Below are 13,164 nucleotides of genomic sequence, written 5' to 3'. Positions count from 1 at the left end.
TTAGAATATTCTCATCTGATCCCAACCGCCTACGGGGAAACCGGTCCACTACAAGTCGAGTAGATGTGCAAAAAAGAGAGAAGAAAACACTGAGTGATGTCATTTTCCAATAATCATGCTACAGGCGAGAGTGGGATTGGCCCGTGCGTGTGCGTGTGCATGTGCAGACCTCAGACAGCCTCGTAGTGTCGCCTTCTGCTCCGAGGAGGGAGAAGGCAAGGGGATGGGAAGGGTTGGGGATACTATAGGAAGGTGGGCTATATTTGGCCACCAGCGACCCAGTAGGCGACAGGCGTCTCCTGTGTTCGCTGTGTAAACCAAGAGGTTTGCTGTAAGGTTACCCAGGCAGCCTCAGTGAATTATTCATAGCCTACTGCACAGTAACAAGACCTTGGTAATAATGGCGTTGTAGCCGATTTACTCGACTGTGTTCGATATGTATACTGTGTGTGTTTACGATGTATAGCCTACCATAACCACCGGGGGTGACTATAGTGTGTTTATCTGCTGGTGTTGACAGTCAACTGGTGGCCCAAACATAAATCCCGGGACAAGACCTGGTGGCCAGACAGCTTTTCTAGAGGCGGGTGGGCGTGGCATGGCGCGAGATGCTCTCCGACGTCACACTACGCCAGCAGGTGGTCTCTATACAACCTGATCTCAGCCCAGTTCAGAAATCGTATTATGTTAATCGCGTTTAGCATTAGAATCTGTTTTTTTGCCATATTTTCTGGATAACTTATTTTCTTGGTTAATTGTGGTTGCATTATTATTTTATAGTGTTTTAACTCTTTAATTCTATGTTTCTTTTGCTGTGACACCCAAATGTCCTGTCTGGGATTCATAAAGTACACTTAGCTCTTACATAGATAAGGGCAACCAGAGCATTGTCATATTATGACGACAGATAGTTGAGGTCCTTGATTCTGATTGGATTGAAGAAGTTGTAAAAGAAGTCTACAAACACACACCTGTGACCACGTAACAATACCTTTTTGTGTATTAAAGCTCTGTCAATCTAAACGTATGCTGACCTGTGTTGCTCAGCAATCACCTGGTGTCTTAAGAACTGTTCTTAACTCACTTTTATAAAGTGATCAATGGTCCAAATTGCCCTGTTTGAACCACTGTCTCTCAAACAGCAGGCTTACTGCAGCACATTATTCTCCCCACTCCCAGTTCTGAAGGGACGAGGGAAGATGACCCAGCCTAAAGACAGCATGGCCGCCGTGGTGACCAAGAAGCTCCGCTGCACGGAGTACATGAAGAAGTTCCGTGAGCCCAAGTGGGAGACGTTCTCCAAGTGCTACGAGGACTCCCTGAGGTACCGGCTGACCCGGCGGGTCATGGAGCACTCCCACAAGCCCTGGGTGTGGAACGGCTGGGACCGCGTCTCCGACTCCAGCGGGGGCTCCACCCCGCGGCCGTCCCGCAGAGAGATTGCCCCGCTCTCCGTGGTCCCTCAGATGAACTCCGAGGTCAGGGGTCGCGATCGACTGTCCAAATTCGAGCCGCCACCTGAGCCCAAGCCCCCTTTCAGGGGTGTAGACGCCGAGGTCAAGGCGAGGGAAACGGACACGTCTCTGGCAGGTGACCAATACTCCTTTATAGACCCCAGGACCTAGTGTTTATAAGAGTACACCCCTTTATAGACCCAGGTGTTTATAAGAGTACACCCCTTTATAGATCCTCATGTTTATAAGAGTACACTCCTTTATAGACCCTAGTATTTATAAGAGTACACCCCTTTATATATCCTCATGTTTATGAGAGTACACCCCTTTATAGACCCTATTGTTTATAAGAGTACACGCCTTTATAGACCCAGGTGTTTATAGGAGTACACCCCTTTATAGACCCAGGTGTTTATAGGAGTACACCCCTTTATAGACCCAGGTGTTTATAAGAGTACACTCCTTCAGATATCCTAGGGTTTATAAGAGTACACCCCTTTATAGACCCAGGTGTTTATAAGAGTATACCCCTTTATAGACCCAGGTGTTTATAAGAGTGCACCCCTTTATAGACCCAGGTTTTTATAAGAGTACACTCCTTCAGATATCCTAGGGTTTATAGGAGTACACCCCTTTATAGACCATAGCGTTTATAAGAGTACACCCCTTTATATGTCCTAGGGTTTATAGTGCACTCCTTTATAGACCCTTGTGTTCATGCGAGTACATCTCCCTTATTCAACCTTATTCAGTTAGGAGGACGAAATATTAAATACAATAAGGATATTTTGTTGGAAAGAAACTGTCCTTGTCTGTCTGTCTGCCTCTCTGTCTGTCTGTCTGTCTGTCGGCCTGTTTCTCTGCCTGCGCCTCATCTTGGCGAGTGTTCTGTCAGTGTGTTGTCATGCGCCCTCGGTAGAAGAGGATATCTGTGACAAAGCTCAGCGGGGTACCAGAGATGGGTTCTTCCCACTCAAACCCTGAGAGGTCAAAGGTCACGGACCCCTTTCCCGTCCTGTCGCAGGGAGCGGTCCGGGTGTGAGGGCCCGGCTGGGGCCCGCGAAGGAGGCCTTGAGCAGCACCGGACCCTCAGAGACCACCGAGACGGACGCTGGGCCATTGGATTCCTCAGACCAGGAGCCAACGAGACCGGGGCCCCGGCGCCGCCCCCGCCGGCCCCCGGCCCCCCGTCACCACGGGGGGTCTGGAGACGAGGGCGGGGCTGTCCGCAAGCCCTCCCGGGCCAAGAGCCAGCCCTCCCTTGTCGCCAAGGAGACGCTGCAGCGCTCCGGACGACATCACTGGCTGGATGCCAAGCAGCAGGTGAGAACACAACAACACTCACATATTCACACGGTCACACATTCATACATTCATATATTCATACATTCATACATTCCAACACACTAACAAACAACAACCCTACCCCATTCACAAGGAGCAGGTCGGGACACAGCAACACCCACACATTCGCACAATCACACATTCATACAATCATACACACTGACATATTCAAAGACACATTAACACACACTCATACTCACACTAACTGACATTAATACACTCACCCAATCATGCATTAATACATTCAAAGATTCACCAATTAAGTCATTGAAACTTTAATTCATTTCCCATACGATCAACGTTATACACTGCCATAACATAACCCTAACAGCCCACACAGTGCCTAAATTGTATCCGGTCACACACTTAGTTACGCACATAAACATACACACTGGAGACCAGGTCCCCAGAGAGCATGTCATCCAATATGTCCGCTGGCGAGTATGAATAATACAGTAGCAGTGTGGCTAATGCTAACCGGCTTTCCTTCTTCATGCATTCTTTCTCTGTGTGTATGTGTGTGTGTGTGTGTGTGTGTGTGTGTGTGTGTGTGTGTGCATGCGTGCACATTTGTATGTGTGCGTGTGTGTGGGTACTTGTATGTGTGTGTGTGTGTGTGTTCATGTGTGTATGTGTTTGTGTGTGTGTGTGTGTGTGTGTGTGTGTGTGTGTGAGTGTGTCTTTGTATGCGTGTGTGTGTGGGCCTGTATACATGCTCGTTTGTGTGTGTAGGTCCAGGGCAGGGTAACAGCAGACGCCTGTGTCCAGACCACCCGGCGCAGCTCGGACAAGAGGGCATCGAACCCGGAGCGCCGGCGGGCGCGCTCGGCCGACCTGGAGAAGACCCAGAGGTCTGAGCTGACAGTGGTGGACAGCCATTGGGTGACGGAGTACATGCGCTGCTTCTCTGCCCGCCTTCGGTAGGGGGAGGGGCTACTCCGGCCAACATGCTAGAAGAATCTAGAAGCTTCTGGCTGGACCCCCGAAAGTTCTAGGAAGGTTCTAGCCTGAAGTTGCCAGACCGAACGAGAAGGAGTCTGGAAGTCCTCAGTTCATTTACGATTTCTAAGGGGTGTGATCAAAGCATGCGGACCAAAATGCCTCAGGAAGCCTTAGGGTAGACGACGTCCAACCAATTAGAGCAACGACACATGTGACACATCAGCAGCAGCCATCTTGGTTGTTTATGAAATGCCTCAACGGCACTCCCATAGGTTTTTAATCTGTACAGTCTTCGTATCCAACACACCCCATATTAGATATATTTTATTTTCATTGTATTTATTGATCCTTTATTTAGCCAGAAAGATCTCAGTGAGATAAATGCTCTCTTCTTCCAGGGAGTCCTGGTCAAGACGACAGCACAATAGTTACGCAGAGAAAATAACTGTTTCACTACGTTGATAAGCGGTTGTTATTGACCTGACCCGGCCCAGGTCTGCTGGACACCTGTCTGAACGGGATGGGGGCCAGACGCATAGGCAAGGGCAAATGAATCATGGGCTTGCAGAGTCATCTGCTTCTCAGGGTAGGACAATTCAGGAAGATTCTGGCAGAATACAATAATCTAGGAAACTTGGGTCTTGAGACAATCCTGAACACATGACTCACATTCTGTTTGGTTTAAAGGATCAGTCTGGATCTCTACATCAATCTTCTGAAATAACAATGTAATCTGGGCGTTAGCGTTAACATAAGTAAAGTAAATACAGCCATGAGTCCAGATATTAGAGAAATAGCAATCCAAGAGTATCCACGAGCACTAGCGGAGGATACATTTACTCCATTCTAGTCAGCACACCCTGTCTGTGTCACATGTTTTGTAACGCTGATTGGCTGAGGGGTTTGTCTGTCAAATATTTCCACCCACTGATTATTGGTCACATGAGCAAGAGGGTTTCCAGGCTAAGGGAACTCTTGAATATTCTCTGAGATTCTGGAATATTCTGGTAGTTTATCGGAGATACTGAAAGATTCAATAATAATCTAGAAGTGGGTAAGAAGTCCTAATAGTCTCCTGGCTTCAGGGGCTATAAGAACTTGATCTATAAGAACTCTATAAGAAATGTATATGAAACATCATAGAGCGGCAAAACACCACAAAGTATTTTAGTATCTCTATTTTGTTTCGAATTTAAAGATTTTTTGTTTCTGAATAAGAACCCTCCATTACTGATGGGTTATATCATGATGGCAGCTGCATGTGCTCTGAAATTAGAGGAAATGTTTAATTGAAGATAAATAGTGGACCAAATAGTGAAATATTTTTGATATACATTTTACTATTTTAAAGATACTGATTTTATGCTCTATTGTCAGATCTAGGAAAGGATTAAAAACAGGCATAATTAAACAAATATTTAAATTATTTAGTAGTCAAAATATGGCAATTTTGCCTTTTATTGTTGTCAGAGAAAATAGTATTATGAATAGTCTAAAGATGTAATAAGATAGAGAGGGGGAGGGAGGCAGAGCATTCAACACGACCGCCGCCCTGTTTATGTTCTGGCTTAGAACTTTTACCCACCTTTTAAAAATATTGAAAAGCTTTTTAATATTCTTTCATGATTTCAGAATGTATTTTCTCTCAGAGGGGAGTACGAGAAGGTTGTGTATAGCTTTAATTTAAGACATCTATTTTGGCCAGATTTAAAGCTGACATTTGTTAACTTTGAAACATGAAATTCCTATATGACATGGTTGTCAGTTATGTCTTTGGTTGTAATGGTTGTGGAATGCTGTGGGTCTTGTATTGATAGTGAGGACCATGAAGAGTGAAGTCTTGCTGGTATTATGGATTTGTTATTGTTCTGATGACCGATTAGCGTGATGATGTTACAGCGTGTTAAGCTAAACTTTAGTTGAACTACTTTTGATGATTGTTCTCTTAACTGATTGTATCTCCACAGAGGGCTAACGTACAAGTACAATAAGTAATGGCTTGTTCTGGCTAATGTGCATTCATTTACTTACTTTATCTCTTTTAGTCTGAGGCTAAACCATAAATATATTATTTACACAGAGGTAGAGAATGTGGAGGAAGAGGAGTGTGTTTCTGTTTATTTTAATAATTGTTATAGTTGTAATTTGCGTGTACAATCTGAAGTGAACTCCGGCCTGTCTTTCACATGCACTCCTTCACGTGCACTCTGTCAGGTGCACTCCCTCACGTGCGCTCTCTTACTTGCGAGATGTCAGTAAATGTAAATTTATTTAAATTGCTAAATTATAAGAAAATATGTTTTCTGACCATCTTCAGTGGTCATCAACCAAATGTATTTTGTGAAAAGTGGATACTTTTTATCCTGTTTTGTCATGTGGTCATAAAGCTTGTCACAGGCTACATGGTATTCAAATAACACCATGTTATCACTACTAGTTATACATGGTTATACATGGTACTACATTTACATTAATACTCTTACTCTAGGCCAATACTGCTCAGGTTAAATTAACCATTAGTACAACAAAATTATGAATAAAACACAGATAGGTTTGTGTTATGCATTCCGGACCTGAAATCGTGTAAAATGATACTTTTCCCATTCCTTTAAAACAAATGTGAGTTGTTTGACGTTTTAAAACAATTTAAAACTACAGGATTTCCATGACTGAACTGCAACAAAATTTACAACTTAAAGTCTATTGATGTCAACTACTTTTAATTTGATGATTATAGCGTAGTCAGTGTTGATAAATTAAATTTAAAAAAGTTTTTGTACTGCTTAAGAAACTATGAAAAAGGTGTGTCATACAAAAATCAAGCACCATGACTGTTCTCCACTAAAGTTTACATTTTGACCACTGTATTCATATTTCAAACTCTGTTTCTAACTTTATTAGTATGTCAAACAATGTATTGATATTTTAAACGCTATATTTTCATTCCTTATGAAGCACTTCTGTGATTTATTAAATCATATTTGAATTATGAATCCCTTGTTTTGTTGACTATCTTTAATCAACATTTTTCCAAGAATGTACAGTTTTAGGGTGGATAATAGGCAGTTTAAAGTACTCTCACAGATCAGACTTTAGAAAAATATCTAGAGTCTGAAGGCAGACGTGCTCGAAATCTGTGTGAGCAGGGCGTGTAACTTTCCTTCACTTTTGCTAGGACCAATCCTGTATAAGGTACATCACAAAAAGAGATAGTAAAATGCAACATATTACTGTATAATAGTTCAGTATTACTGAATTACAATCTGAATCAGTACAATCCTAACTTTGAATTCATAAAATACTGTTGTATTTGGCATCCGTTTTTTATTTTATTTTTATCAAAAATCGATCATCAACTATGACAAGCTTATAATCAGCAATCTCCCAATTCCCAGGTTTAGAACCACTGGTCTTGATGGTAAATGTAACTGTTTTAAGGCCGTTCTGGTTCAAAACCATTTGGTACTCTCTTCACTGCTGTTTGCTGCCAGCGTCCACCAGCTGTTAAAAAAAGAAGACCGTAATAGCACATGCACACACAAAGACCACACACATGCCACACATGCACAAACAAACAAAACACCACACACACACATGATACACACTAACTACACACTACACTGCTAAACTGAGCTAAGCTGATGAAAGAAGAGGGGGTGTGGTTAACTAGGACAGGAATAACCCAGTAACTTATCCAGATGACCTTTGACAAGACCTAGTCACAGTGCCATATATAAATATATTCATATATAGAGAGAGAGAGAGAGAGAGAGAGAGAGAGAGAGAGAGAGAGAGAGAGAGAGAGAGAGAGAGAGAGAGAGAGAAATTGACAGTCCACTTGACTGAATCATGAAGAAAGACGGACCGAAATCTGTCTGTGCAGCACAGCATTAGCACCCTCAGGGTTCGACTCCCCACTGGGACACCAGCCCATGCTGCATGCAGTCAAAGTATAAATTCCAGGTTCCACCACATGGCATATATCATAATCCAGTATGAATATGGTGAGCCTGGGACCGAGTTGGATGCTAAACGTGGGGGTTGAGGTAAGCTTATACCTGTCCAGGTGTGCGGGAGAGGTAAACACACACTTGCCTTGTTAATTACCACCAAGTGTTCACCTCACTGTGGAGCGAAAACAGAGCAGGTCACCTGGGGTCAGAGGTCAACGATGACCTCACCGTTTCTACATCTCCACGCTGCCCATACTGACTTCAGTCCTTGTGAGCTTCGTTAACTGGGATTTTTATATATTAAAAAAGAACATCGAATAGTTAGTGTTTGTGTGTGTCTAAGGATTCTGGTTGTAATCTGAGATGGATGAAGTGACAGAAAGCCAATGATTCAATCAGGCAGGCTAATCTGGTCAATGTGGTCACGTCTGGCCTTATTAGGAGGTGAGGAGTGAGGAGAAGGAGACAGGAGGAGTTGGGGGAGGAGACAGGACTTGTTAGGAGACCAGGAACGCAGAGAGAAGAGCTTATTGCGAGATTACAAAAAAAATTCCTTCACACGTTGACCATGGTAGTACTTTATTGTTAATACTCCTATTTATTGAGCTTTTATAGATCAATTATATTTTATTTATTGTTCACTGAGGAGACGAGTGTTGTCCTAACAGATTGTTTACCTGTACACATGAAAAACAACAGATGAATGTCTGTTTCTATGTGCATCTTTCCAAAATTTCCCATCTGGGATTCACAAAGAACATTTGATCTTATCTTGACCTAAAACACAACAGTAAGTGACAAGAGTGTCCGTCAAGGCGTCTAAACATGACATAAGCAAATAAATACTGTATGGACTAAAAACGATATAAAATGAATATTACATATATTATAAAAAACATATTCTTCAAACATCCAGCAGCATGGTCCTTTAATGTCTCATTGGGGGGGGGGGGGGTAAGAACTGAAGCCTGAGCCTATCTTTAGAAGAGGGGCTGCAGGACTGCCGGCTCCCCTGGAAATGCCCCTTCAATCTCCCCCACCAAGCAGAGGACAGGTGTGTTGGGTGTACGCCTCTTCAGCAGGTGGCCAGGTGACCACCTGCTGTGTTTGACCTACAGAGGAAGGCCTCTGGGGTGAGGGGGTTCAGCAGCTCTCCTTAAGTATCCTATTAGGAAGGAGGTAGTGTGCCACCTGTGGCCCCTTCAGCCAATCAGCCAGGGGCAGGGAAGACACAGCTTACCTCCCACCTCCAACAGGTCCGTGATACACAGGAAGGTTGCGACGCCCACCAAGCGTTCCTCACGACCACCCAGACTCCAGCAGGTCGACGGTGAGATACAAAAGCATCAGGAGAGGGAAGCGTTCTGGTTCACTGGGGGTCGCAGGCAGGCTCCCCCACCAGACAGCCTATCCTCCTCCACCAGGCCTCCGACACACTCCGCATCTTCTCCGGAGGCTTCTTCTGCAGCGTCAGCAGCTTGCTCTCCTCCTGCTTCTTCTCCTCCTTCTCCTTCTCCTCCTCCTGCTCCTCCTCCTCGCCGCCGCCAACACTGGCCAAGATCGCGGCGTCGAAGGCGTCCTTCAGGTTCTTCTGGGTCAGAGCCGAACACTCGGCGAAGCCCACGGCGCCGATCTCCTGGGCCAGCCGCTGGCCGTCCTGGGGGCTGACGGGCGTCTCCTGGGCCCGGGCCAGCTGGATTAGGACCTGCACGTCCTCGCGGAGGTCCAGCTGGGTGCCAATCAGCACCAGGGGGGTGTCGGGCCGGTGCCGGCGCACCTCGGGCACCCAGTGCTGGGCCAGGCCGCGGAAGGAGGAGGGGCGAACCACGCTGTAGCACAGCAGGAAGACGTCGGCGCTACGGTAACATAGGGGCCGCAGCTTCTCCAGGTTCTCCTGGTGGTGGGGGGGGGAATAAAGACAGGTGTGGGGGCGAGGTGAGAAAAATGATAAGGAGAAGAGCTGAGACACATGGATGCATTGGGTTTATTACTAATGAACACTCCTCAAAATATACCAATGACCACTAGAGGGAGATGGAGGATAGAGAGACGGGGAGCAGGGTGTACCGAGAGGGGCCTACAGGGGGCGCAACAACTCCAGGGACAAGAAGGACCGGAGCGTCGGCCAGGCAAACTCAAAGCCAAACTAGACTAAGTGCTGCACTAATTAAGCCCAAATAAACTACTACGCCTAGTTAAAAAAATATAAATAACACTTGTTAACAGGTAAAAGTGAACATGTTTTATCTTTTTGTTAACATGCTATTTCAAAGATAAGCTAAACTACTAGCCACCAGGTGAACTAACAGCTTACATTAATAGAGGGCTCCACGTGTCCCCATTTCTATCGTAACAGCAGCAGAGGGAGAGAAAGTTCTCACGGTTAAAGATGACAATGTCCACCATCTATCGCTGTTATCTAGTTGTAACATAAGTATATTTGTTGTAAGGGATATAATCAAATATATATTGTTACCTGGCCAGCCATGTCGCAGAGCTGCAGTCTCACCGGTTTACCATCGACCACTACCATCACTGCAGAGATGGAAGAGGACATAATTAATCCCATGAAATGTGGGATACTAGGCTAAAGATTAGGTGAGATACCTAATCTGCGTTCAAAGGTGTTTGCTCACATTACGTTAACAGCGTGGATAGTTCATTATCATAAAGTAGCCCTGATAGTCTAATACTAAATTGTAATCAATTCAGTTCTTTGAATTCATAAGCCAAACTACCTGCAAACATTTTTTTTTATCATCAGGCTACCTGTGAAATTGTCAAAAGCTGTGGGAATATATTCCGCCGGGTATCCATTGGTGGTGTAGCTGACGACCAGGCTGGTCTTCCCCACAGCTCCGTCGCCCACCAGCACGCAGTTCACCCTGCGCTCCGGGACCGACCCGGACCGCTTGCGCTTCGCGCTCAGAGGGAAGTCCCGGTTCTTCACACGGCGCACCGGAATCGGCGCATCGTCGAGGGGGAACACCGGGTCCGAAACACGGAGGTTCTTGTGGAACCCCAGATCTTGTGGGAGCATGGTTCACCAACTCGGAAATAAGATAAGACTTGAGTATCACAGCTATGTGTGGAAAATAGTCAGCCCAATGTTTCCGTTGGTTTAACCACAACGAGGACTCAGGAAGACTGGCGGGTGATTGCACCTCGCAGCAGGGGACCTGGGTGGGTGTACATCTGGTGTGCTCACGGTCTTGGTTCACGGTCCTAATAATAAGAGGCTTAGCCGGGGACCGTGCGAGATGTGCGCCCGAGGGCTTTCCAAGTGAAATGGACTAATCTGCTTGAAACCCTTATCTCCTCCTGGAGTAAAACGTTCTGCAGGCCACTTCTACTTCCACCCCCATCAGAGCAGTTCAAACCTACACATAATCTGCAATATATGCTGTACTTTGTTTGGTTGTTTGGTTATCATCATCATCTTTTTGGATGACCACTTTTTCATCGTTCCGTTGATTAATTCGCCTACCTGATGCATTTTATGATGGCACGTCGCTGTGTTGTAACAGTTGTTTTTACTTTATGTGGTCCTTTAAAACAGAAGTTACAAAATACGCGTTTTATAAGCGTCTTCCCTCACTCGCCCCATACAGGCTTTATAAAGAGTTCGGGCGCCCCCTAGTGAGAACAGTCGTACTACAATTTCTAGATTCCTAAAGTACATAGTAGACCTGAAATAGAAACTAGATATCTAATCTGTGATCCAATTCCAACCAGATTATCCCAGATTATCTAGGCATTATCTATAATTTTTCATAGTGCCGTAATACAGGACTCCCAGCACCTTGTAGGCCTAACACCAACAGAACTAAAGCCCTCCAGAATGCCTTCAGCATGTTTTCAAGGTTAATACGCATACTGCTTATTAGTAACCACTACCCTGCCCATTATTGTTAATGTGTATACCTCTTGTAATTATTTATGATAACCTCCATGTTGCTGGTGAAATCTATCCATCTATGGTTTCTGTCTGTCATATTGATCCATGATATGTTATTTATCATTGCATTAGTTTAGAACTTCTTTTGTTTATCCCTAACAAAAATCATCAAAAAGTTCTCTCCCCCTGAAATAAAATCTCAGATAAACCCTAATAACTGTCAATTGCACTTCCTGAATAAACAAATCAAACGATGTGTACTTCCTGAATACACACATCAACCCATTTGTACTTCCTGTGTAAACATCAACATTAACCCATCTCTACTTCCTTAATAGCATCAACATTAACCCATGTGCACTTCCTGAATAAAAACATCAACATTAACCCATGTGCGACTCCTGAATAAACACCAAAGTTAACCCATGTGTACTTCCTGAATAAAAACATCAACATTAACCCATGTGCGACTCCTGAATAAACACCAAAGTTAACCCATGTGTACTTCCTGAATAAACAAATAAAAAATAACCAATCTGTACTTCCTGAATAAACACCAACATTAACCCATGTGTACTTCCTGAATAAATAGATCAACATTAACCCATGTGTACTTCCTGTATAAACACATCAACATTAACCCATGTATACTTCCTTAATAACCACATCAACATTAACCCATGTGTACTTCCTGAATAAACAAATAAACATTAACCCCAGCTGTGGGCGTCTATATCTGAACCCAGCATGTCTCTCAGCCTCTTGCGTGGCCTCTGCTATCTCACCAGGGATCAGGACGGAGACTGGGAGTCTGAGAAGGTTTAGAGAGCAGGTGCAGCTCTCGGTCCCACCTCCCCATCTTCTCACGGTCTCCTCACAACCCCTTCCCCTGCCCTACCCCCCATCAAGTGATCCAAGGCAGAGCTGATTATGTCGCCTAGCTTTTATGTGCTTAATTGCGTTAATGTGTGTGAATCAAACATGGGCCTGATTTAGTTACCAAATGGGATTAAACAAAGAGTCACAGAGAGACAAAACAGACTGTGTATGCATGGAGCCAGACAACCAAATGACCCCTGATACATACAGCACCTAAATATATTAAGTAGCACCCTAATATATAGAGTAGCACCCAGACTAGAGTGGCACTCTGATATATGGAGTAGCACCCCAATATAAAGAGTAGCACCCCGATATAAAGGGTAGCACCCTGATATATAGAGTAGCACCCTGATATATAGAGTAGCACCCTGAATCAGGGTGCTACTCTATATATCAGGGTGCTACTCTGATATATAGAGTAGCACCATGCTACTCTATATATCAGGGTGCTACTCTATAAATCAAGGTCCCTGATATATAGAGTAGCACCCTGATATATAGAGTAGCATCCTGATATATAGAGTAGCACCTAGCACCCTGATATATAGAGTAGCATCCTGATATATAGAGTAGCACCCTGATATATAGAGTAGTACCCTGATATATAGAGTAGTACCCCGATATAAAGGGTAGCACACTGATATATAGAGTAGCACCCCAATATAAAGAGTAGCACCCTGATATATAGAGT

At 44.4% G+C, this 13,164-nt stretch overlaps 2 protein-coding genes across 2 annotated transcripts; one reads left to right on the top strand and one right to left on the bottom strand.

Moving 5' to 3' along the window:
- Positions 1–1,199: 1,199 nt before the first annotated feature.
- Positions 1,200–3,722, top strand: ccsapa (centriole, cilia and spindle-associated protein a; the record flags this gene model as incomplete). Its single annotated transcript, XM_079730764.1, has 3 exons — positions 1,200–1,590; positions 2,479–2,777; positions 3,531–3,722. 3 exons carry the CDS (start codon positions 1,200–1,202, stop codon positions 3,720–3,722), a joined length of 882 nt encoding a protein of 293 aa, XP_079586890.1.
- Positions 3,723–9,062: 5,340 nt separating this feature from the next.
- Positions 9,063–10,733, bottom strand: LOC307070398 (cell division control protein 42 homolog; the record flags this gene model as incomplete). The annotated part of the gene is made up of 4 exons (XM_079728852.1): positions 9,063–9,587; positions 10,008–10,037; positions 10,170–10,228; positions 10,463–10,733. The coding sequence occupies 4 exons, from the start codon at positions 10,731–10,733 to the stop codon at positions 9,063–9,065; spliced, it is 885 nt and encodes a 294-aa protein (XP_079584978.1).
- Positions 10,734–13,164: the final 2,431 nt, after the last annotated feature.

Source organism: Pollachius pollachius, assembly GCF_949987615.1.
Source record: "Pollachius pollachius genome assembly, chromosome: 2".
NCBI classification, from domain to species: domain Eukaryota; kingdom Metazoa; phylum Chordata; class Actinopteri; order Gadiformes; family Gadidae; genus Pollachius; species Pollachius pollachius.
Note: the sequence above shows the minus strand (reverse complement) of the source record. Positions and strands in the feature narration are given on the sequence as shown.